The 25,516-nt window shown below is 41.9% G+C and overlaps 1 protein-coding gene across 4 annotated transcripts in view; it reads left to right on the forward strand.

Moving 5' to 3' along the window:
* The window catches only part of CELSR1 (cadherin EGF LAG seven-pass G-type receptor 1), a 256,449-nt gene that overhangs the window by 116,814 nt on the left and 114,119 nt on the right, over window positions 1-25,516 (forward strand). For all 4 annotated transcript variants that reach the window (XM_067564399.1, XM_067564400.1, XM_067564403.1 and 1 more), the window contains exon 3: window positions 18,740-18,962. In XM_067564399.1, coding sequence (XP_067420500.1) covers window positions 18,740-18,962 — 223 coding nt within the window. The remainder of the gene's footprint in view (window positions 1-18,739; window positions 18,963-25,516) is intronic.

Genomic DNA, 25,516 nt, shown 5'->3' on the forward strand with positions numbered 1-25,516 from the left:
GTGACTGATCAGGCCAGTTTGGGCTTTCAACTGTCTGTGGCACGCTGAACAAGAGATGCGGCCATGGGTTACTTGATTAACAGCGGACATGCTGCTGTTATGAGATTTACGCTGCTGGCATTTCTGCTCTGCCTTAGTTGTTCTTCTCTATTCATAGTCTGTGCCTCCTGTATGGATGAGACTTTGCCAGTTAGAATGATCCTGAGTGAGATCTTTCCAAAACTCTGGGTCAATGTTGAAATGCTTCAAGGATACATGAGGGAGTCTTTGAAACATTTCTTCTGGCCTTCTTCCATCCTTTAGCTCACTATAAAAGATATTTGGAGTCGCTCATCTGACATTCTGGTGACATGGCCTGCCCATCTCATCTGTGATTTCTTCAACAGAGTATGGATGCTTGGAATACCTGCCCGTAGGAGAACCTTGGTATCTGGAACCTTGTCTTGCCATCTTACCCTCATCTGTTTCCTCCGACAGCCCATGTGAAAGTGATTCAGCTTCATAACATGGTGTCTGTACCCTGTCCCGGTTTCACATGCATACATCAAAGTTGGCAACACGGTGGCTTCACTTTTGTTTGCTGAGTAATGCCTCCATGCTCCCACACATTTGCACGTAGTCTGCCAAAGGCCCCACTTACTTTAGCAGTTCTGGCATTGGTTTCATCATCAATGTGAACTGCATGTGACAGTGTACTGCTGAGGTAGGTGAACTTGTCCACGGCCTGGAGGGTTTGGCCATTCATTGTGATAGTAGACTCTACATAAGCCTTCCCTGAGGCAGGCTGGTAAATCACTTCTGTCTTCTTGATGTTTATGGTGAGACCAAAATTATCACAAGCTGAAGAGAAATAGTCCATATTCCTCTGCATGTCAGACTCGTATTTGGCATTCAGTGGACAGTCATCAGCAAACAGAAGATCAGGAACAATCACTTCCTGTACAAGACAAGAGACAACAGATGGATATAGACAGATGAGGGGGGACGGGAGAACAAGGCAACCATAAGACCATATTGGTCAGCATGATAGGCAGTAGTACAGGCTACAGTATCAACTCCCTCTTGTGCTGGCCCAGGTCTACTGTTTGGAGGGGAGTAGGGTTGGAAGGTGGAGGCAAAGCCTTACTCTTGCTCCATATGCTTTGAGGAGTTTTGGACGTTTGACTTCCCAGTTTGTGTGTTCCAGGAGAGCAAAGGCTACAGTTGTACCTCCACACAGTGCCAGGCACAAGGAGAAGAAAACTCCTTTTCCCAGCCACTTATTCATCCAGCGGGGTCAGGGCTGGCAACAACACATAGACCTTAAGAAGGAAGAGAACATCAGTCAGACATTTCTCTACTATCCACTGCTGCTGCATTTAGCATTATGCTTTTCAGAGAACCAGGAAGATGGTTTTGTGAAATCCCTGCATCACCTAAGAAAAATATGTAGCTTCCAGAAAGAATTTTTTTTTGCTTGGTCCGAGGAGGAAAAATATGTACTGACACCATGTGCCTCAGTTGTTAAATATGGGTTAACATTTTCAAAAGTGCATAAATCACATCTTTAAAAGTTACTTAGGAGTCAAAATCTTGTGGAAAGCCAACTAGTCCATCCCCTCTGTGAGTTCAGAACAGTTCACTTTAAGATGTAATTAAAACATTTTCTTTGATTTCTGAACTATTTTACAGTTAAAGCAAATACAAAGCATGAGAAATAAAAAGAGGAAGACACTGATTATTGTTGAGTTACAATGTCTAATGTGCTTTAACAGTAACAGAACATTTCTTTAAAGTTTCAGGGTAGATCCTTTCTTTTAACAGACCATACACAATAGGAAATCAATACAGATAAATAGTTTTAGTTCAAATGGGTTAGAATCCATCTGGAGAAAGGACAGAGAGCCAAATTTGAGTATAATACAAAGTACTGATATGAATAAATGCTGAACAGAATTATATCCACATTAATGCACTATTATCCTATATAGTAATATTAATTTAACAAGGAGACTTTAACAACCCATCAGGTAGTCAGGTATAAATAAAACAAACAAAAGTAACCAGAGCTTTATTATATCCATCGAAAAATAAACTTGCTATGGGTGTAGCATATTCCTAACTTTCTATAGGCAAAGGAAGGTCAAACAAACCAAGCTGTTCTTTACCAGGCCCCCTTGTTCCAGGGCAGGCTGCTGGGACACCGTAGATTTATACCCTGGCTTGCTGTGCACTCAGTCTCCATATAGACAAGCCCCCAGAGAATTTTTATTAACTCCTTATACATTTTAAGAAAAAAAACAAAGTAGCTGTAAGTCTGAATGAAAAGATACAAGAGTTTTAGCTGTTTTCACATATCAGAACATGCACAGAATAGCTAAGCCTGAATTTATAGCAATTCCTCCATCATCTGTGTGTGTGTTTATCCCCAAATCTGATAGTGCCTTCTGGGGTGGGGAGAGATGTTTGTTCATTCTAAATTACTAGCAGAGCAGGAACTAAGTGGTCAGTTTAGTCCTCTGTCACTCAGCCTTTTTTATTCAAGTACACCAAAGGCTTTCTTCTTGGCTAGGTTATGGAAGGGCGTATAACCTAAAAAAGGTTATAGGTATTAGTTCTACCATGTGACACACAAAACAAGTCATTTAAAAAGGCAAGTTAGTTTATTTTCTTAGCAGAGTGGGGAATGACAGGATCCATCTGAAGCAGAGCTGGCATTGGATCAGCCTACAGAGACTCATTAAGCCCAATTTTAAGAGAATTGTGTGATGTCTCACATCAGTAAAAGTGAGTCCATAAATTTCCATAAACTTTCAATCTGCAACCTTTTACCAAGCTTTTCACATATTTTAGCAAACTTTATTTTTCCTGAAATGTACTATAATCAGAACAATTCATAATCTTATTGAATCAAATCCTGTAGTCCTTCCTCAGGCAAACTTCATATTGAAGTATCAAGGTAACTCCACTGAAGTAAATGGAGTCACTCTGGATTTAATTGAAAACAGGTTAGCCTAAGGTCTTTTGTTCCTGCTGCTTCCAAAACTCTTTCTCATGTTGAATAGCACCTGACTGCAGAGGTACTCTGAATTACTTCAGGGGACTCTCAACAGGAGTAATGGTATCAGAATCTGTACCTAAATATTTAATAGCATAAAAGCACATTCTGTTAAATCAATTTCTAGATCATCTATTTAGAAATTATTACATATTACTGCAAAATTTTATTGAGCTAAACTGCATGTCTTTATATGACCGCTGCTCTGTCATTATTAATTTAAACATTTGCTGAGCACACAAAGACATATAATGCCATGAAGTTTATAATCCAAGGGCCCAATGTTGCCAATAACTTTACCCAAGTATGTAGTCCTGTACACCTACCCAGTACGGCTTATATAAGTAAAATAACTTACTGGTGTAAGTGTTTACAGGATCAAGCAAAAGAACAGGAGACAAGATGCACCGAGAAGGCCAGAAGAACGAATACTTTGGACTGATGAAGTGTATGCGGCTTGCTCCGAAGCCCATTGGAATCCACTGAAAGCTGTCATTGACTGCAGATGGGCTTTGGATCAGGCCCTGTGTATAGAATTTGGCTCACTTCCAGGCAGTGCAGAAGAAGTGAGTCTTTAGGTGGGGCTTGGATATGGGGAGGTAGTGAACGCGGATGAGGACTGCATTGCACATGCAGGTACTGTGGGAAAAGGCACAAGAGACAGATGTAGAAGTGTGAAATAAATGGGTAGAAAGCTGACATAGCTGGTAGAGCGGTAGTAGTCACATAGTTCATCCTTCACTATTCAGAGTTTTACTGCTGATCATGTCCACTAGTAAAATGATCTCAGCTCTAGAGATATCATTATGAGGAAAGAGAGCGCACAATCCTAGGTAGTATTTTAAACTTTTTATGCTAAATCTGTTTCCCAACATGATCCATAGTAAGTTTGTTCTCTGTTCTAACTGTAAAGAGAGCTGGAGCCATGCTCTTCTTCATCCCCGATGGCTGGCTTGGTCACTATCTCTGGTTCACTGCCGTATGATTTTTTTCATAAAGTTGGAAGAAAGATTTTGCAGTGTTTTTTCATTTGTAGATGGAACATACCCAGAGCTAGTGCAAAATTCTCCCCACCTGAGAGCTAGATTCATGCCTGGTGGAATCAATGAAGTCATGAATTTGGCTCTGTGTATCTCTTATCACCAGGCATGAATTTGCCTCCAGTTATCTCTTATCCCCATTACAGTTTGCTGGAGCATATTCTGCCTACTCCAGTACGTGAATTGAGTGGAGAATATAAACTAGACACCTGCAGAGTAGGTTGGAAGGAAAAGTTTCCTTATACAGGTTCCTTATACAGGTTATACGTTGTCTTTGTTTATTTTGTTGGACATGGTCTTACTTGCCTCTGCAAAGAGCCTCGCTCACTTGTAAACAGGTATCAACAAGATTGGAACTACTAGAATTGCTAATCCTAGTTTACTGTAACTGTATACCACCAACTCCTTGTAGTGGCTATTCATACAGTCTATCAATGTTTAACTTGGAGGCCTGATGAGATTCTAATGGAATCCTAATCTTTTTAAATGTTATATAGAACTTCAAGAGTTCTGCTCTAGAGATTTTGTTGCTCCATTATCTCTCCCCTGAGTGTTCATGTTTCTTAGGCTTTCTGCCAACCAAATAAATAAATAAAGGGGAAAATCCTCCCAGAGCAATAAAGATCCACTTTTAAAATCTAAAGCACATTAATGGAATAGATTTTAAAAATGGATATTTATTGCTCGGAGAGGATTTTCCCCTTTTTTATTTTTATGACTGGTTTGTTTGTTTGTTTGTTTGTATCAATGGTTATAGTACCCTCACGAGAGCCATTTCTCAGTTATATTTGTTAGAGGAGACAGAGATTTTCTGTATAATGTCTAAGATAGAAAAGAGACTTGCACACAAATGGTTGGTTCTCTTTCTTCAAGGCAACTGGTCTCTTCGGATTTCTCTTAGAAAAAATGTTGATGCCCTGTTTCTTGTTGTCTCCCCTTTTCATTAAAATATTGAAAGAATGTATATCTTTAGACCTGCTATTGCAGTCAATTTACCAGGGTGCTCGTGGCTCAGCTGAAGCAACTACAGATACTGATTGAAAAATTAATATGTATCCAGAGCATATTGAAAAAGAGAGAGTGGGGAAAAAAATGATGCAGTGCAGACTTGCTGGTTTGTTCTAACTCTTGTTTAATGTGGTATTTCCACTTAACAGTCATAGACTGGTACAATATTCTGAGATATCTGAAGTATCTGATGTATGCTTTTGGAACAATTCCTTATTTTTTTCAATGTCATTAAGTTGTTGTTTTTAGAACACTAGCTGGTTCTGCTTTGTCGTTGTAGAATCAAGTTAACTAGCCAAACCAGAAGCTTTTCTGCAAAGACTCATTCATTTATTCAAATTAGTATACAGTTTGATAATGTCAGATAGCTAAAAGGTGACAATTTTTTAAAGTGCTTATTTACAAATGCTAGAGGTCTAAATGCTAAGATGGGTGAACTTGAGTGCCTCGTATTTAATGAGGATATTGATATAATAGGCATCACAGAAACTTGATGGAATGAGAATAAACAGTGGGACACAGTAATACCAGGGTACAGAATATATTCAAAGGACAGAATAGGTTGTACGGGTTGGGGAGCAGCACTATATGTGAAAGAAAGCATAGGGTCAAATGAAGTAAAACTCTTAAATGAACCAAACTGTGCCATAGATTCTCTATGAATAGCAATTCCATGATTGAATAATAAGAATATAGCAAGAGGGATATGCTACCGACCACCTGACCATGATGGTGATAGTGACTGTTCAGGGAGATTAAAGAGGCTATAAAAATTAAAAACTCAGTAATAATGGGGGATTTCAACTATTCCCATATTGACGGAGTATATGTCACCTCAGGATGGGATGCAGAGAAAAAGTTTCTTGACAACTTAAATGACTGCTTCTTGGAGCAGAGTCCTGGAACCAACAAGAGGAGAGGTAATTCTTGATTTACTTCTAGGTGGAACACAGGATCTGATGCAAAAGGTGAATATATCTGAACCATTTGGTAACAATGACCATAACATAATAAAATTTAATATTCCTGTGAGGGCAGGGAGAAACACCAAAGCAGCCCACCATGGTGGCACTTAATTTCAGAAAGAGGAACTACACAAAATTGAGGAAGTTAGTTAAACAGAAATTAAAAGGTACAGTGCCAAAAGTGAAATCCCTACAAGTTGCATGGAAATGTATAGAGGCTCAATTTAGATGTATATTCCAAATTAAGATAAGGCCATTGTGAAGAAACTAAATGAATTCTTTGCATCGGTCTTCAGGGGTGAAGAAGTGAGGGATATTCCCAGACCTGAGCCATTCTATTTATGTGGCAAATCTGAAGAACTGTCCCAAATTGAAGTGTCATTAGAGGAGGTTTTGGAACGGATTGATAACTTAAACAGTAATAAGTCACCAGAACCAGATGGTATTCACTCAAGAGTTCTGAAGGAACTCCAGTGTGAAACTGTGAAACAACTAACTATGGTATGTAACCTATCATTTAAATCAGCTTCTGTACCAGATGGCTAGAAGATAGCTAATGTGACACCAATTTTTTTTAAAAGCTCTAGAAGCGATCCCGGCAATTAGAAGCTGGTAAGCCTAACTTCATTAGCAAGCAAATTGGTTTAAATTATAGTAAAGAATAGAATTATCAGACACATAGATTAATACGATTTGTTAGGAAAGAGCCAACATAGTTTTTGTAAAGGGAAATCGTGCCTAACCAATCTACTAGAATTCTTTGAGGGGGTCAACAAGCATGTGGACAAGGGTGATCTAGTGGATACAGTGTACTTAGATTTTCAGAAAGCCTTTGACAAGGTCCCTCACCAAAAGCTCTTAAGCAAAACGGTCATGGGTAAGCAGGAAAGTCCTCTCCTGGATCAGTAACTGGTTAGAAGATAGAAAACAATGGGTAGGAATAAATGGTCAGTTTTCAGAATGGAGAGAGGTGAATAGTGGTGTCCCCCAAGGGTCTGTACGGGGACCAATACTGTTCAACATATTCATAAATGATCTGGAACAAGGGGTAAATAGTGAGGCGGCAAAATTCGCAAATGATACAAAACTACTCAAGGTAGTTAAGTCCAGAACAGACTGCAAAGAGTTACAAAGGGATTTCCCAAAACAGGGTGACTGGTCAACAAAATGACAGGTGAAATTCAATGTTGACAAATGCAAAGTAAAGCACATTGGAAAATCTAATCCCAACTATACATATAAAATGATGGAGCCTAAAATAGCTGTTACCGCCCAAGAAAGATCTTGGAGTCATTGTACATAGTTCTCTAAAAACATCCACTCAATATGCTGTGTCTGTCAAAGAAGCTAACAGAATATTGGGAATCATTAGGAAAGGAATAGATAATAAGACAGAAAATATCATATTGCCTCTATATAAATCCATGGTATGCCCACATCTTGAATACTGTGTGCAGATCTGGTCGAAAAAGGACCCATCTCAAAAAAGGTATATTAGAAATGGAAAAGTTACAGAGAAGGGCAACTAAAATGATTAGGGGTATGGAACAGCTTCCATATGAGGAGACATTAATGAGGCTGGGACTTTTCAGAAAAGAGACAACTCAGTGAGGATATGATAGAGGTTTATATAATCATGACTGGCGTAGAGAAAGTAAATAAGGAAGCGTTATTTATGCCTTCTCATAACACAAGCACTAGTGGTCATCAAATGAAATCAGCAGGCAGCAGGTTTAAAATCAGGCCCGCTGACGGGGAGGTCCGAAGGGGGCAATTGCCTGGGGGCCCAGCAATTTAAAAAGAGGCCCAGGCAATGGGTAGCAGAGTGAAAGTTTCCCCTCAGGAAGACTAGATCCCTTCCGCCTATGGACCTTGCCCACAGTTCCATCCCTGCTCAGTCCGCTCCCTCTCCACCAGCTCATCTCCGTGCTTGGCCCCCCTCCTCTCTTCCACACACCCCCTTTCCTCACCTGGCCTCCCCGCAGCCACGTCTCCACTCTCAGCTTAGCCCCTCTCACCGTTAGTCACTGCCATTCACTGCACGCCTTCCTCATCTCCTCCCCCGCTCAACCCCCCTGCAACTTCTTACCTCATCCCTCCTTCACCCCTCCATGCTCAGCCTCTCCTTCACCCCCAGCTGTCACCCACTGCTTGGTGGGGAGGGGGGAGTGTGGAAAAGAGGAGGGGGACCAAGCAATGAGGGAAGGGGATGGATGTGGTGGCAGAAAGGGTCTGGGGCGGGCTGTGGGTGGGGCCATGAGTGGAAGAGACAGGGTAGGACTGTTCTGCCATGGGGCCCAGAACGCCTCTCGATGGGCCTGTGTAAAACAAACAAAGTAAGTATTTCTTCACACAATGCACAGTCAACCTCTGGAACTCTGCCAGAGGATGTTGTGAAGGCCAAGACTATAACAGGGTTAAAAAAAGAACTAGATAAGTTCATGGAGGATAGGTCCCTCAATGGCTATTAGCCAGGATGAGAAGGAATGCAAAACCATGCTCTGAAGTGTCCCTAGCCTCTGTTTGCCAGAAGTTGGGAATGGATGACAGGGGATGGATCACTTGATAATCACTGTTCTGCTCATTCCCTCTGAAGTACCTTGCATTGGCCACTATCAGAAGTCAGGATACTGGGCTAGATGGACCATTGGTGTGACCCAGTGTGGCTGTTCTTAATCAAATGCTAATGTTTCTGCTTACAAAGTATTTGCAATTATGGGCTTATTCTGTCAATTTTCAAAGAATTAATTTCTTCATGATTTGTTTATTTTATTTTTATCATCATCATTATCATCAGTTTGTTTGTTTAAATCCTTTAACACCCACCATATGTTACAGAGAGATGGATCTGATAAAACAGTCAGTAATTACAGTTTTGGAGTAGAACCTGAAGTAGGAGATCAAATAAAAGCACTCTGACTAGGCAGTGGGATTTTCTTTTCTGTTTTCTCTTCTGCTTGTTGTTATATCATTCCCATTGCCACATACTACAATACCTTAGTGTATTAACACAAGTGAAAAATTGTTTTAAATTTTATCAGAAAATATATTTAATATGTATTGAAGAATCATAGAAATGTTGGGCGAGAAGGAACCTCAAGAGGTCATCGAATCCAGCCCCTGGCTCTGAGGACCTATTCCAGTACTTATCTATCCTTATAGTTAGAAAGCTTTTCCTAATGTCTAACCTAAATCTCCCTTGCTGCAGATTAAGCCTCTTGCTTCTTGTCCTATCCACAGTGGACATGGAGAACAATTGATCACCATCCTCTTTATAACAGCACTTAACATATTTGAAGACTGTTATCATGTCCCCCTCCTCAGTCGTCTTTTCTCAAGACTAAAGATGCCCAGTTTTTTATGACCTTTCCTCATAGGTTGGGTTTTCTAAATCTATTTTCATTTTTGTTGCTCTCCTCTGGACCTTTTACAATATGTCCACATCTTTCCTAAAGTGTAACACACAGAACTGGGCACATTATTCCATCTGAGGCCTCATCAGTGCCAAGTAGAGTGGAAAAGTTACCACCCGTGTCTTACATACGACACTCCTGTTAATGCATCCCAGAATGATATTAGTCTTTTTTGCAATTACATCACGCTGTTGGCTCTTTTTTTGATCCACTGTAACCTGCAGATTCTTTTCAGGAGTACTACCAGCTAGCCGGTTATTCCCCATTTTGTAGTTGTGCTTTGATTTTTTGTTCTTCTTCGAGTAGTGCCCCTAATGGTGCGCCACTGTAGGTATGTCTGTGTCCCTGCGCTGCTGATCAGAGAACTTTGGTAGTAGTGTCTGTTCAACCCATGCATGAGTTGCTCCTCACCTGCTGTGAGGCTAGCCAGTGTGCGGGTGAACCTTCCTCAGTTCCTTTTCAATTGCCCTTGGCTAGAGACGGCACTATAGCTTTTCGTTCGCAGATGGTTAACTTTTTTAGAACTGTTAATTTTAGCTTCCCTTGAAGCTTTTTTCTTTATTTCATTTGTATTTCATTTGGCCATGCCATAGGAAAAAAAAAAAGAGAGAGAAAGGACTTGTCTCCCACCAACCCTTGAAGGGTGGGGGGGTGACCAGATAGCAAGTGTGAAAAATCGGGATGGGGGTAATAGGCGCCTATATAAGAAAAAGCCCAAGATATCAGGACTGTCCCTACAAAATTGGGACATCTGGTCACCCTGGGAGTGGGGGACCCCCTGGACAAGGGTATGCTCTTCTCACTGGGCTTCAAAAGTGCCTGTGCTGCAAGGAATCATCCCAGTGACTGATGGACATGTGCAGTATGTTTGCTGCCTGGGAGAGAAGCACATTCCACAAAAGTGTGGCTTTTGTCAGCAACTGAAGCCCTGATCCATGGAAGACCGAGTGCTAAGACTCAAACTCCTACTTATCGAGTCGGCTCTTCAAACCCCTGAATCCCAGTGGGAACTCTCACCACAACTCTCTACTTTGAAGGGAGGTGAGCCTAGAGAGATGATTCTCTCACACACGGCCTCTAAGAAAAGGTCTGTGGGTCCCGCAAAAATGGTCTCTAGCTCTATCAGTATCATTGGTACCGACGACACCAAAGCCATCAAAATTGGTTACCCAGGGCATGTGCGGTACCGAGCTGACGGAGTAAGTCGAACTGCCCAAAGACCCATTAGGCACGGGCAAAGAAGCACCAATATCACTGGGATGCAAAAAATATAGAAGATCTGCCCTGGGGAAGGCACTGTTGGTATGGATATTGGCACTTGTACTGACCTTGGTGCACTTGGTACCAACCGAACGTGTCAGGTACACATCTCTGATTCAATCAATGCAAGCCACTCGGCATCGACAATGGCCTCTGGTACCAATGCCATCTGCACTACTGAATTTCCTGTTCATGATGAATCTTTTGGTGGCCAATGCACCAGACTCTCCTGTACTCATACCGGGGCCCCGGTACCAAGTTCACCCAGAGCTCTGGACTTGCTGACGTCTTCCTGCTGAGCACTGCCTTTCTCCTCATCGGAGTCAGAAAGTGAGAGGACGTGGTTTCCTGCTGCTCTTCTCACGCTCCATATGGGATTCAATTTCACTATGGACATCAGGAGTATCGTCCACCCGCTCCACAGCCTCCCTGGTTTGGTCAACCTTAATACCAACCACTGGGTCCCTACCCACCACAGTGGCCATACTGGGACCCTTGGCAGGCTCAGAGACAGCAAACCTATACTGTGGTATATCAGCATACAAGAGACGCCCTCCTTCAGCCATGGTTTTGAGAACTTCTGAACGCCCCTGAACAGGCAGGGGAGGAGGTAGAGGCTTAGGTGGAGAAGGAAGTCACTCCTCAAGCCCACTTCTCATCGTCATCACCAGACGAGACGGTGATGCCACTCCACCATCGATGGATGATGACTTCAGAGTATTCCAGGATCTGATATAGTCTCCTAGTAAGATGGTCTCCGAAGGGATGGGTGGGTTTTTCCAGTGTGAGATGAAGAGGAGAATGTTCTACAGGTACCTCGATCAACCTATCGAAACTGCCTCTTCAAGGTTGAGGGCTGGGAGGAAGTTGGTTGAGATCCCGACTGCTTTCACATTGGGAACCTTGGCTTCTTCCTCTGTGGCTCTTACGATCTCTGAGATGAGTACTGGGATGAATATTAAGAGTATTATGATGAGCGGGCTTAAACGGTAACTAAGAAAAAATACAGCCCTCAAAGGCTGAAGTATAGATCCAAGGGACTGAAGAGTTGCCTTAGAATCCTTCAAAAGGAAAATCCTCCACTGTAGTTTAGATCTCTTTTAGGGAAGCCAGATAAATGAAGCCACGAAGCCCGTCTCATCACAGTGACCATGGAAATCGAGCATGCCATCCATGTCAGCTGCATCTAGTGTGGACTGGAGGGATGTTTTAACCACCAGTCGGCCCTCATTGACTGTGACTTTGAATTGGTCCTTGTAAGAGTCAGGAAGTTGCTCAGTAAAGGAACTGAGTTTCGTGCAGTTTTGGTAGTTTTATTTTGCCAACAGGGCTTGGTAGTTCACTACACAAAACTGGAGGGTGGCTGATGAATATGCCTTCCTGCCGAATAGATCCAAACGTTGCCAGTAGGTCAAAAGGTACAAGCGATTTCTGCTCGAACACTCTCCAAATGGGTCTTGAACTGTATCAAGCTCTGTTATCAGGTGTGTAATGTTGCACTCCCGTCTTCAATGTGCACACATTCAATGAGATTGATCTTCTCTTCCGTCACCTTTTCCAAGGGCATTCCTGTATCGGAAATCTGCAGAGCAGCTACCTGGGCATCTTCACGTACCTTTGTAGAACATTATGCCATCCTCGGGGATTCAGCTGCAGATGCCAGATCTGGTGCCACGGTGCTATCATCTATAACAGACTCCACTCCGAAGCTCCAGCCTCCAGTGGTGGACACTGCTTGGGAGTCACTTACAGTGGAGCAACTATAGGGACACTGCGCGAAAACAAAGGTATTCATCTTGTGCAATAACGATGGTTCTTCAAGGTGTGTGTCCCTCTGGGTGCTCCATGATCCACTCTCCTCTCCTCTGCTTTGGAGTTTTTGTCATTGACTCTGCGATGGAGAAGGAACGGAGGAATGTCCTCACATGCCGGCTAGCCTCATAGCAGGTGAAGAGCAGCATGTGTGCAGGCTGACTGGACACTGATAGCAGAGTTCTCCTATCAGCAATGCAAGGATGCAGACGCACCCTATAGTGGAGCACCCATAGGGACACACATCTTAGACAACCATCGTTACTGCACAAGGGGAGTAACTTCATCTTCCTAAGTGAAGTACTTTTCACTTGTGTTTATTGAATTTCATCTTGTTGATTTCAGACCAGTTCTCTAAGGGTATGTCTACACTGCAATTAGACACCCACAGCTGGCCCATGCCAACTAACTTAGGCTTGCTGGGCTCTGGTTAAGGCGCTGTTTAATTGAGGTGTAGATGTTTGGGCTTGGGCGGGAGCCAGGACTCTAGGTCCCTGTGAGATGGGAGTGTCACAGAGCTCAGGCTGCAGCTCAAGCCCAAACATCTACACCACAATTAAATAGCCCCTTAGCCCTAGTCCTGTGAGCCCGAGTCAGCTGGCATGGGCCAACCACTAGTGTCTAATTGCAGTGTAGACATATTCTTAAAGAACTGCTAGCAGCCCCTTCCAGTTTGGTGTCATTTGCAAATTTTATAAGCATACTTTCCACTCCATTATCCAAGTAATTAAGGAAAATATTGACTAGTACAAGACCCAGGACTGACCCCTGCAAGGACCCCACTAGATACCCCTTCCTATCCTCCCAGTTTGACAGCAAACCATTAATAACTATTCTTTGAGTAGGTCTTTAAACCAGTTGTGCCACCCACCTTATAGAAATTTCATCTAGACTACATTTCCCTAGTTTGCTTATAAGAATGTTATGTGGGACTATGTCAAAAGCCTTTGTAAAGTCAAGGTCTATCATGCTGACTGCTTCCCCCCAGTAACCCTATCAAAGAATGAAATTAGGTTGGTTTGACTTGATTTATTCTTGACAAATCCATGCTTACTTACTTATAACCCTATTATTCTCTAGGTGTTTACAAATTGATTTCTTAGTAATTTGTTCCAGGATCTTTCCAGGTAGCAAAGCTAGGCTGACTGGTCTGTAATTTCACGAGTCCTCTTTGTTCCCACTTTCTAAAGAAGGGCACCATGTTTGCCCTTCTCCAGTCCTCTGGGACCTCACCTGTACTCCATGACTTCACGAAGACAATTGCTAATTGCTTCAGCTAGTTCCTTAAGTATCCTAGTGTGAATGTTATCAAGCCCTGCCAACTTGAATATAATACAATGTAATACCAAATCAAGTATTGTACCATCTTTTAAAATACTTCAAACATAGGTAACACAGATACATTTATCTCAACAGGGGTATGTAGAAGCAGTGAAGCCCACAGTTCTGCAGTCCTGTGTCAGTAGTCATGAGAGTCAAATACATCAACTTATAATGACTGGTTGCTGGCTCTTATTAAAGATTTCTGAAAGTCCAAAAGACTTCAAGAGGGATGATAGCCATACATAAAGCAGAATTATCCAAAGGTGCACTCTCTAGGTTTCACTGTGGAAAAAGACTCAATTACATGTAAGGACTAAAGGTCACTGAAGCATTACACCACCTGCCTGGATTTCACAGACTGTGATACAGAAGAAGTATGTTCAGTTATTTCCCAAATGCCAGCAAATCTAGGAAATATTAAATTACATACATAGACCAAAGATAGCTAGTAACAGACAGGGCAGATTAGCTGGGTCGCAAACCAGACAATTAATCTATAAGCACAGACTGCAGGAGCCATTCCTCATTGCAGTGCAGGTCTTCTGGTTAGTTCTCTTATCACCACTGCAGATCCCAGCTTCAGACAAGATCACCCTTTCTGCTGTTTGTTAAATGGTTTTACATTTGTCTGCGATAAACAGGAATTATACTTGTATCTAAACCAGCAATCTACTGTGCCTGTGAACTCTTGCTGTATAGCAGAATTAATACAGAAGGAATAACACATTTGGCCTTAGACCCCTACCCTATGAGAAGCCTTTGTATTGCCATGGTATTCCAACAGCATGTCAGAATGGAAACAATCCCTCCTGTTTGTCTGTGTCTGTTTCTTGCTTCTGTTTGTGCGCAGGTCTGTGCCCTGTTTACTTTTGTCAAGTGTAATGTTCTCTTTTCAGCAGTCCTTGAGAATTATTTAGCTGAGGTTAGTCCTGTTTTGAGCAGGGTGTTGGACTAGATGACCTCCTGAGGTCCCTTCCAACTCTGATTCTATGATTCCACTCCATTCAGAGTTGGAGACTTATATCGTTAAATAGCCTACTCCTGTAAAATGGGGCGAGCCCGTGCTTAGCCTTTTATGTAGAAAATGTCATTCTAATTCTTGAAGAGTTTCAGTGCGCATGGTGGTTTGAGTTGTCTTTGGGTATGTCAACACAACCTGCAGAAGTGAGCCTCCCTGCCTTGGTCGACAGGCGTGGATAAGCGGGGCTCATGCTGGTGCCTTAAAATAGCTTTGTGGACAGCGCTTTGAGGTTGCAGCTCAGGCTGGAGCTTGGGCTCTGTTTTTTGGGTGGAGAGGGTGTGACCCGTCCATGCCTATGGTAGCCTGAAAATGCCAAGGTCAGGGCAGGCTGCAAAAGGGAGAGCAGGTTCTCCAAAATGGGTGGGATTCCCCAACCAGTCACAAACTGAAGTTAGGTTCCCCAACCTATCACAAACAGTGCTCCTGATTCCCCACATTGGTTATCAAGATGCCTCAAAAGGTAATACACAGCCCCCTTTCTTGCATTTCTGTCTGTGGCTCCCAATTAGCAACTGGGTCCAGTAATGTCAGGAGTTATTTAAAACTCTGCTCACTGTATAAAATGTTCTCCTGATCCCCAAAGGGTCAGCCACATTACCAGATCAATATAGGATTGAATCTTACCCAAAATACCATGCTGCCAGCCAATCCTTTAGTAATTAAAACTAAAGGTTTATTAAAAAAGGAAAGAAACAAACAAGAGGAGAGATGTTAAGTGTTCAAAGCAATCAGATACATACAAATGACTTCAAAGTCCATACATAGCAGATTCTCAGCAGAACTGTGGCATTTGCAGGCTTGTACAGTTCCTCTGCTGTACATCCAGTACCTGGATGGGTCTCAGTCCTTTTGTTTCACAGTTTCAGATGTTGACTAGTTGATCCGGAGGTAGGAAGCAGGAATGAAGACAAAATGGAGATGGTGAAGCTGCATTTTATAGTTTCTTCCACGTGGCTTGTACGTTCTGCGTTTCAAACACAGGCTTATAGCACTAGGAAGGGAAAAGCCATTAGGCTTTGTCTGTACTAGCACTTATGACGGCAAAACTTTTGTCGCTCAGGGGTGTGAAAAAAACATACTACTAAGCGACATAAATTTTGCCGGCATAAGCACTTGTGTGTACAGCACTGCCAGCAAAAGAGCATCTCCCACCAACATAGCTACTGCCACTTGTTTATGTGGTTTTATTTTGTCAGTGGGAGAGCTCTCTCCCATCAACGTAACATGGTTACACAAGCACTCTTACAGCAGCACAGCTGTGCCGATACCCCTGTGCCATTGTAAGTTTTAAGTGTAGACTGGTGCTTAGAGTTCCTGTCCACAGTCATGTCCCTTCATGTCCTGATGGCTCATAGGCATATTCCCAGGTTTCTATCCCTGGCTTCATTGCATAGTTGATGGCTCTTGATTGGCCCTCAATCAGGCTGGACAGTACTGAGGCTAATCTGTTGGACGGGGGGGGGAGGGGGGTGTCACCCAATAGCACAACACACATATTTGGATACAGATATATTACACATATCATAATTTACAATACAAAGATGATACATACACATAAACAGTATTATTTTAGTTAGCAAATCATAACTTTTCCAGTGGTACCTGACATGGCATATCTGGTATGAATTATTGCAATTTTGGAATATTGATATCAATAATATTATAAATGGTCACTAATATATATACCAGACAGTGTCACAGAGGGATTGGCCGTAATTATAAAGCAACTCACCAGTAAATGCATTCCTTAATGTCTTCTTAGTAAACTTGTTTGTTTGATTATTTTGTTCCTTCATATTCAGCACATGACCTGAGAGTTGTTTTCTCATTAACTACCAAATGTATAGTAATTTCTTCTGAGGGAACCATGTTGTGTATCATGGTAAGCTATCTGGCCTCCTTGCTTGGCTAATGCTGGGTGTCCATTCAGATAATCCTGTCTGAATTAATATCAGCATCTGGTAGTGGGAAATAGGAAGGGCTTTTTCAAGAGTTTTGTTTCAGAATTCTAATATTAACTTGGGTCATGTTTCAGAAAAGCACATGCTTAAAGTTAAGCTCTTGCTTAAGTTAAGCACTAGCTCAGCCATCGTACTTTTCTGAATTGAGGCCTTGATTTTTGTCTTCTGGTTGAGGGATTGTGGCTTCTGCTGTTTCTAAATTTGGGTGAAAGATTCCTTTTATATTTGTATAAATTGGAATTATTTGACAACCTTGGAACAGAGATGTTTGGTTAGATTTAGCATGCCTCACAATAGGTAATTTTTTAAGATACAAACTTCCTGATTGTTTCCAAACAGGTACAGATACCTGTTCTAGGCAGCTGTATGATAACTCTTATTATAATTAGCAATATAGGCCCTGAACTAAATTCAGACCTGATGTAGTAGACTGTACTGAAGCTGTACCCATTTACACAGTTCTGAATTTGACTTACTGAGTGATAGTGGTACACTTGTGTGTGCTACTGTGTTTTGTATGCGTGTGAGACATAGTTCCTTAAAAATTGTTTTGACTTCTCTAGGAATGTGCTTACAAAGTTTTCCATTAAAGTTCAAGTAATGTAATTATAAAGATTTGTGACTAGTAATTATGCAAATATTATAGTGTTGGAAACTTCTTTCTTCAGTTGGGTTGTGCCACGCAGCTTTGAGCTACATTTAGTTGTCTGGCACTGTTTCTGGGATTAATTTAATTACATAAACCCACTTTAATTTCTATGAACACCTTTTTTTGCATGCAGAATCTGGCTATAACAACATAACAATGGCAGTTACCTCAAAAGCCACATTCAGATATACAAATGTTAAATACTGAACACAGAGAGAACTAGTTTTCTGTAGGACAATAATTCTGCAGCAGTCTTTCCATCAGCCTCCTCAGATTTTGTATGTTGTAAAAGGGATCAAGAATGTCTCCTACAGACTTCATAAACTTCAAACTCACTCATCATTTTTGAAAATCTTGACTCAAGTTTTAATGCATGTGCAAAAGTTCTTGCATGTTCTTTAATGCATGTGCAAAAGGTTGTGTGTACAGACTTACATTTGCCATTTCCTTAATTCTGAATTCTTAAATTTTAAAAAATGTTAATTTTGTTGGAGTTTTTGGTCTTTTTTTTTTTTTTTTTTTTTTTTTTTTTTGGTCTTCGAAGCATTTGAAGACAAATAGCTTCAGAAATTTGTAAATCAGTATACATGACTCTCCATAACTAAATGAAGTTGCTGTATACTTGTCTGGAAGGCTAGGTAAATGTCTGCAGGACACTGAAAAAAATGTATCTTGCACATTCTTTATATTAATGCACACACTTCAAAAATATTATATTCCTGGCTCAGTTATGCAATAAAACTGAATCCCATTAAAAGGGGAAATGCAACATTTATCTGTTTACACCATTCACAGTCTGAAGTGAATGTTTGATTCTTGGTGATTGAAAACAATATTTAATGCTGGAACCATTGAAACATTTTTTAGTTGGCAGGAAATGTACAGGGTTTTACATGATAATGTCACCTCCTTCCTGATATATATTTATCACCAATCCTGAAAGCCAGCCTAGAAATCTAAAAATTAGAGCCAATATGGTTAAAATCACAAAAAGATCACTGAGAAAATATCCTGAATTATGCAGAGAATTAAAATTTGAGACACAATGTGGCACATACACACTGCTACAGTTACAGCTACTTAACTACATACACAGACATTTAAAAACAACTTAGCCTTTTTCTTTTCTTTTTTTTTTTTAATTTAGCAAAAATAACTGATCTCCTTAATTGGTGTCTCTGGCAATTTGTTGTTTAGTTGGAATCTAGTGCCAAGTGTTTCCTGCTGATGTTTGTTTCTCCTTCTTCCAGGAGAGTATTGCGAAGTGAGTGCTCGCTCTGGCCGCTGCGTGCCAGGAGTATGTAAAAATGGAGGAACCTGTATTAACCTGCTGGTAGGAGGTTTCAAATGCGAATGTCCCGCAGGAGAGTACGAGAGACCTTACTGTGAGATGACAACAAGAAGCTTCCCTCCACAGTCATTTGTCACCTTCAAAGGATTAAGGCAGCGCTTCCATTTCACTGTTTCCCTCATGTAAGTTTGTTTCCCTTCTGTCTTCATAGGAAAGGATTCCAGTCCAAATCACTCCTTGATTTGGATTTAGGGCTGAGTGGTGGTGTGTATTTGTAGCCTTCAGAGTTAAATACTGTATGTGTGAAAGTGATTGCTGTGCCATCAACTCCTATGGGAGCAGAATCAGGACCAGGCTAATTGAGATTTATTATTAATCATGTTTATTATGGTAGTGCCCAAAGGGTAACCAAGAATGGGGCCCCCTTGTGCTGGGTACTGTACGAACACAGATTAGTTAGATGGTCCTGCCCCGAAGAGCATTGTTATATGAAAGCCAGATTGCTAATTCCTGCCTGGCCAGTCTTGCTGTATCTAATAGGAAGTGCTGACAGTCTCTCCTATCCTAACACTTCTCATTTCCAAAACATTCAGGTCCTCTGCCATTAGTGTTTTGTTTTGCATAGGTTTTTTTATACTGAAGCATTTCAAAATCCTGTATACAGCTAGAGAATGGGCTCCTTCCATCCCTCATAGGGCACAGTTGTGCCATCAGGAGACACTGGCCAGAGAGAGGACACGTGGGAATCTGCTGGAGGAGGGCATATTCATTTTGCATCTGGCAGAGGCTGCCCAGAGGATGCACTAAAACCCTAAGTCCCACAATTAGTGTGGCCATGCCTCTGCGTAACTAGTGCTGCTCACTTTTGGATCTGTACTGATCAGTGGTGGGGCACCCAGTGGAGCTGAGGTTGCTGGTTCCCTTTACCACCTTCTGCTGCTCCTGGCAATCCTACAAGGAGGATTGGATAGCACAGGGACAGACGCAGCTGCCTTAGGCTGCATTAACTTTCTGGCATAGTGATAGCCTCGGTCTCTGCTCCTAGACCACGTCCTCCTTCCCTGATCACCTTTTCCCTGTGTATGAATGCACAGGCTCACACAAGAATCTCTGTGACCGTCAAGGATTAGGAACTGGATGAACCTTCCTTTGCAGGGGGAGTTCCCTCCACACATTAATCCTGGGGGAAAATCCCCCATGTCCTCTTTATTGTACCCACAATTGTGGGAAGGAGACTTCTCTTGTTCAACCTTTTAATTTAGGTTTTGTCTAGATGAGAATAACAGGTGTAGGTTAGGTCAGGATTAGCTAAACTAACATGTAAGCACAACTTGTCCGTAGTGAAGGTGCGGGCTAACACCTTTTAACACTATTTAGCTGACCAAAGGTTGACTTTGATTGGCTGAGTCGAGGTAGAATGTGCTAACCTGCATCTACGCGAATGAAAGGATTGGAGTTAGCTAATACGGTAAAAACAGCAACAAGAAAGATCACTTGGTGTATTTGCTCAGTTTAGAAAAAGATGTCAGGTTTAGCTATTGGGGTTAGACTTCACTTCATCTAAGAAAACCCACAAAGTTAGCTTCTTCTTGTTATACACCCAAGTATGGCTTGCTGCTGCTTTGCAGAATGTTTCCATTTTATTCTTGATCTTTCTTTAACACTACAGTGGTCACTGTGTGTGTGTGTGTGTGTGTGTGTGTGTGTGTGTGTGTGTGTGTGTGTGTGTGTGTGTGTGTGTATGAAATCTTGAAACCATGGTTAAATCAAATCTTGCAGTTACAATAAATATAAACTTATCAAGGTTAGTATGGAAGCTTATGAAAACCATGAAGATTATATAGAATGGCTTTGCATTGATTTGAATCAAAATTAGATCTTAGAATAGAGTTCAAAGGTTTTCAAGCTTCAACTCTAATGAGGGAAAAAAGGCTTGGAACTGTCAGATTTACATGAAATGCAAACAAAAATGTGTTGGAGACAGGCTGCCAACTCAGCACCTGTACTACCAGATGATTGTTCCTGCAGCGCATGGTGTCATTTTACAGGCTGCCAGGAAGAGATTCTCAGAGTTTGTTGTGTGAAACTGTTCTGCTTCAGGTTAGAATGACTCACACTCATCTTGTGGGACTTACTGGGAGACCACAAACTGTAAGGTTTAGCATCATAGTTTTCGCATCAGACAGCCTCTTTAAAAACTCAACAGGCATGTTTGGTGCTGAATTAAATATCAAGGAACCCCACTGGCTTCCTGGCATTGCACAGGATGTAAATTATCACAGAATTTCTCTCTTTATGATCAGAATGATGAACTATCTGGGCTTTTAGATTTTACACTGAGTATTTTCTTGTCCCTTATTCTCCCCCAGCACAGGCAGGAAACATTACTTCAGGATAATCAAGAAGTAGAAGTTTGGCTAGACAGAGGATTTGCCACAAGTACATATTTTTGATTTGTGAATGTTTCTTTACTCCCAGGGTGTCTACAGTCCCTCAGCCTCACTTTCCCCCAAGAGGTCAAAGAATAGGAGGTTTATCTAGTTCAGTGGTTCTTAACCTTTCCAAACTACTCTACCCCTGAAGCCTGAGTCCCACCCCCACGGGGCTGAGGCATGTAACTTAGTTTCATGGCGCCCCTGTGGCTCCAGGCAATTGCCTTTCTTGCCACCCCCAATACCAGCTCTGCACTTGCGACCCCTCTAAACCCCCAGGTTGAGAAACACTGATCTAGTTCATCCTCATGACTAAAATGGGATTTAAAAAATTACCCATATTTTCTCTGACTATGTTGCAAGCTAATGAGTATTCCTAGCATTTAAATGGTTTGGAACCTATAGATTACTCTTACCATATGTTCTTATTGAAGGGACAGATGCTATAGTATCTAAAAGGAAAGAGAACAAGTAATCATATGCTTATTTACCATCAACCCTATTTCTGTATGCTAAACCTCACTCTTATTTTAGGACGCTTATCAGATGGGCCCTACCCCTCTCTCCCAACAGTTCCTAGGCATTCAGTCTCATCTAATGGGAATTGTCAACTGATTTTTTAAAAAGATTTATTTCAAATAGATAATGCACCCTTTAAATTTAAAACACAGAACCAGACCTTTCCCTTTATTTAAAAAAAAAAAAAAAAAAGGTGATTATCTGCTCTGCAACTGATGTGTATATACAGTTCTTTGCAGCAAAGGAGAGCCAAAGTAACAACACCAAATTGCTAGTGCATGGGACAGGAAGTTTTATTGACCATCTACAGAACAGTAAAACGGAATATACATAAATGCACCCAGTAAACAAAGAGGAAAAAATAGAAAAATATATATTTTACCCACTTGCAGTTATAGTGCTCTTAGGGTGTTCTAATAACTGGTTCCAAGAAATATTTTCAGATAGAAATATGAATTTTAAGTTAACACTGTTAGTCACGAACACTTCTGTCCTCCAGGAAAGCACGTGATTTCTTTTTTCTTCCCTTTTACTTTAGATATATTTGAAATTTTTTGATGGAACTGTTTTCTGTCTAAAAGTACAGTTCAATCAAAATTGAAACATTTCATAGGATTGTGCCAGTTTTTAAATATTTTCCAAAGGAAAAAGTCAACTTGTTTTGATTTTTGTCATCTCATTTTGATAATGTTGAAACAGTTCATTTTAATGTTATCATTTTGACTCATTTAATTTCTAATTCTATATGATATTAAAATATTAATTTCAATATTACATTCATGTATAACATTGCATAATATTTAATAGTTTAATATCATGTAAAAGTTTAAACAGAATTAAACTATAAAATGAAAATGACACATTTTACCTTATCACAATGACACATTTCAAAGTTGTCCCCTAATCCAAACTTTTCTGAATTTTTGTTCCATAAGAAACTTCAGAATTACAGCTTCACATTCTGATTTGGAACATTTTTTTTCCCCTGAAATGCGAGAATTTCCCACAAAATGGAAATTCTGGTTTCCAACCAGCTCTGATTCTGGCATCTGTCTCTTTAGGGAGACTATATGATAAGTATAACCTATACCCATTGTTAAGAATTAAACTATAATCTGAAAAATGAAGATGTCAGGCCACAGTACTCTGAAATACCTGCCTCTTCCTAATTCTCTAGAGTCAGGATTCAGAAGACTATGGTTATTTTTGCAATGTTCCACAAGAACGCCACACTAATAGTGAAGTTAATACAGTTAACTTTCCAGGACTTAGATCTGTTAATAAATATCCAGAAATCTACTCTCTCCCCAGTTCAAAGGATAGAATTCATCAGGGCAATCCTTGACTCAGTGTAAGCCAGAGCCTTCCTCCCAGAAGTCCGGTTCCAAGCAATAGGGGCAATCATAAAAAAACCTCAAAAAACCACCCCATCACCATGGTGAGAAACTGCCTAAAGCTCCTGAGCCATATGACATAATGCACCTATACGGTGTAACATGCAAAACTAAGGCTCAGACCTCTTCAGGCTTGGTTGGCGTTGGTATATGCACCGGGCTGATGCCACTTGGACATGGTAATCATACTTTCCCCATCAGTGATCGCCTCCCTTCTTTGGTGGTTGGGCCCACTAGCAGTGGGTGCCCGAGTTCCATTTTTTGAGACCCTCAATGACTCTCGTCACGGATGCTTCAGCAATGGGCCGAGGAACTCAGGGCCTCTGGTCTCTGGAGGAACCTTCATTACACATCAACATCAGGGAGTTTAGGGTGGTTCACTAGCCTGCCAGGCGTTCCATTCCCACCTGGAGGCCAAGTGCGTGTCCTCACAGACAACACGACAGTGATGTTTTTTTTATAGAAACAGGTAGGGTGGAGTCCTCTCACCTGTGCCTGGAAGCTCTTTGCTTGTGGGAATTCTGCATAGCCTACTCGATCCACCTCGAAGCCTCCTTTCTCCCAGGGCTGCAGAATAAGCCAGTGGATCACCTCAGGAGATCCTTCTCCAACCACTATGAGTGGTCTATCCATCCAGATGTTGTGAAAGTCATCTTCCAGAAGTGGGGAACTCCTCAGATAGATCTGTTCACGATGAAGCACAACAGGCAGTGTCTTCAGTTCTGCTCCTTCCTGGGCCACAGCCCGGAGTCATTCGCAGATGCTTTTCTCCTCCCATGGACAGACCGTCTCTACTGTCTCTTCTACGTGTTTCCTCCCATCTCCCTCATACACAGGGTCTTGCTAAAGGTCAGAAGGTGCAAGATGTGTCTTATCCTGATAGTCCCATCCTGGCCACATCAGCATTGGTTCTTCTGGACCTCTCAGTGGAAACACCACTCTGTCTGCCTCTGTTTCCAGACCTGATCTCACTAAAACCATGGTCATCTATGTCATCCGAATCTTGAGTCCCTTCATCTCACCGCCTGGAACTTCCGTGGCAGAACCCCATAGAGTACATGCTTTGTACTGGTCCATGAGGTGCTTTTAGGGAGAAGGAAACCATCAACTAGAGCCATTTACCTGGCAAAGTGGAAAAGTTTCTCTATGTGGTCTGCGCAGAAGGGTATTGCTTCTACACAGTAGTCACTGCCTTTCATTTTAGACTACTTGCTCCACTTGAAATGACAAGGCCTATCTATATCATCTAGCGGTAATCTCAACTTTGCACCCATGGGGGAATGACCATTTTGTATTCTCAAACTCTATCTGTAGTCATTTCATCAAGGACCTGGAGAGGTTATACCCCCTGGTATGGCAGCCACTTCCTCCCTGGGACCTCAACCTGCTGTTGGCAAGGCTAACAGGACCTCCATTTGAACCGCTGGCAATGTGCTCCCTGCTCCACCTATCCTGGAAGGTGGCCTTCCTGGTGGCCATTACTTCGGCCAGTAGGGTCTCGGAAATCCAAGCCCTTACGTCAGAGCCACCTTATACAGTCTCCTTCAAGGACAAGGTCTAATTGCAGCCACATCCAGCCTTTCTCCCAAAGATGGTCTCACAATTCTATAGTAACCAGGATATCTTCCTACCAGCCTTCTATCTGAAGCCTCATGCCAACAGAGAGGATCAGAGACTCTACTCGCTGAATGTCAGATGTGCACTAGTCTTCTACCTAGTCCGGACTAAATCATTTGGGAAATCTACATAGCTTTTTGTAGTTATTGCAAACAGAATGAAAGGCCTTTTAGTCTTGGCCCAGAGAATCTCATCGCGCATCATTAGCTGTATCCGCACATGCTATGACCTGACAAAGGTCCCCATTCCTCCTACCCTGACGACACATTCTATGAGAGCTCAAGCATCTTCAGCAGCATTTGTAGCTCAAGTTCCTATCCAGGACGTCTGTGGAGTGGCAGTGTGGTCGTCAGTCCACACCTTTGCATCTCATTTGCCATCATCCAGCAGGCCAGAGACAGCGTGGGTTTCGGCCGAGTGGTATTATAATCAGCATGCCAATGAACTCCAAACCCTCCACCTGAGCAACTGCTTGGGAGTTATCTACATTGGAACGGACATGAGCAAGCACTTGAAGAAGAAAAAATGGTTACTAACCTTCCATAACTGCTGCTCTTCAAGATTGTTGCTCATGTCCATTCCAAACCCCTCCCCCCCCCACCTCCCCGCCTGCCACTCATTGGACTTAGCCAGCAAGAAGGAACTGAGAGGGTGGTGGGTCAGCAGGATCTTTTATAGCGATGCTATGAGCACATGACTCCAGAGAGCTCCAGAGCCGACCCAACAGATACCACTGACAGAAAAACCTACATTGGAATGGCCATGAGCAACATG

The sequence above is a fragment of the Emydura macquarii genome, unplaced genomic scaffold (assembly GCF_026122565.2).
Source record: "Emydura macquarii macquarii isolate MOO-44397 ecotype Brisbane River unplaced genomic scaffold, CSIRO-AGI_Emac_v2 contig_2636, whole genome shotgun sequence".
NCBI lineage: Eukaryota > Metazoa > Chordata > Testudines > Chelidae > Emydura > Emydura macquarii.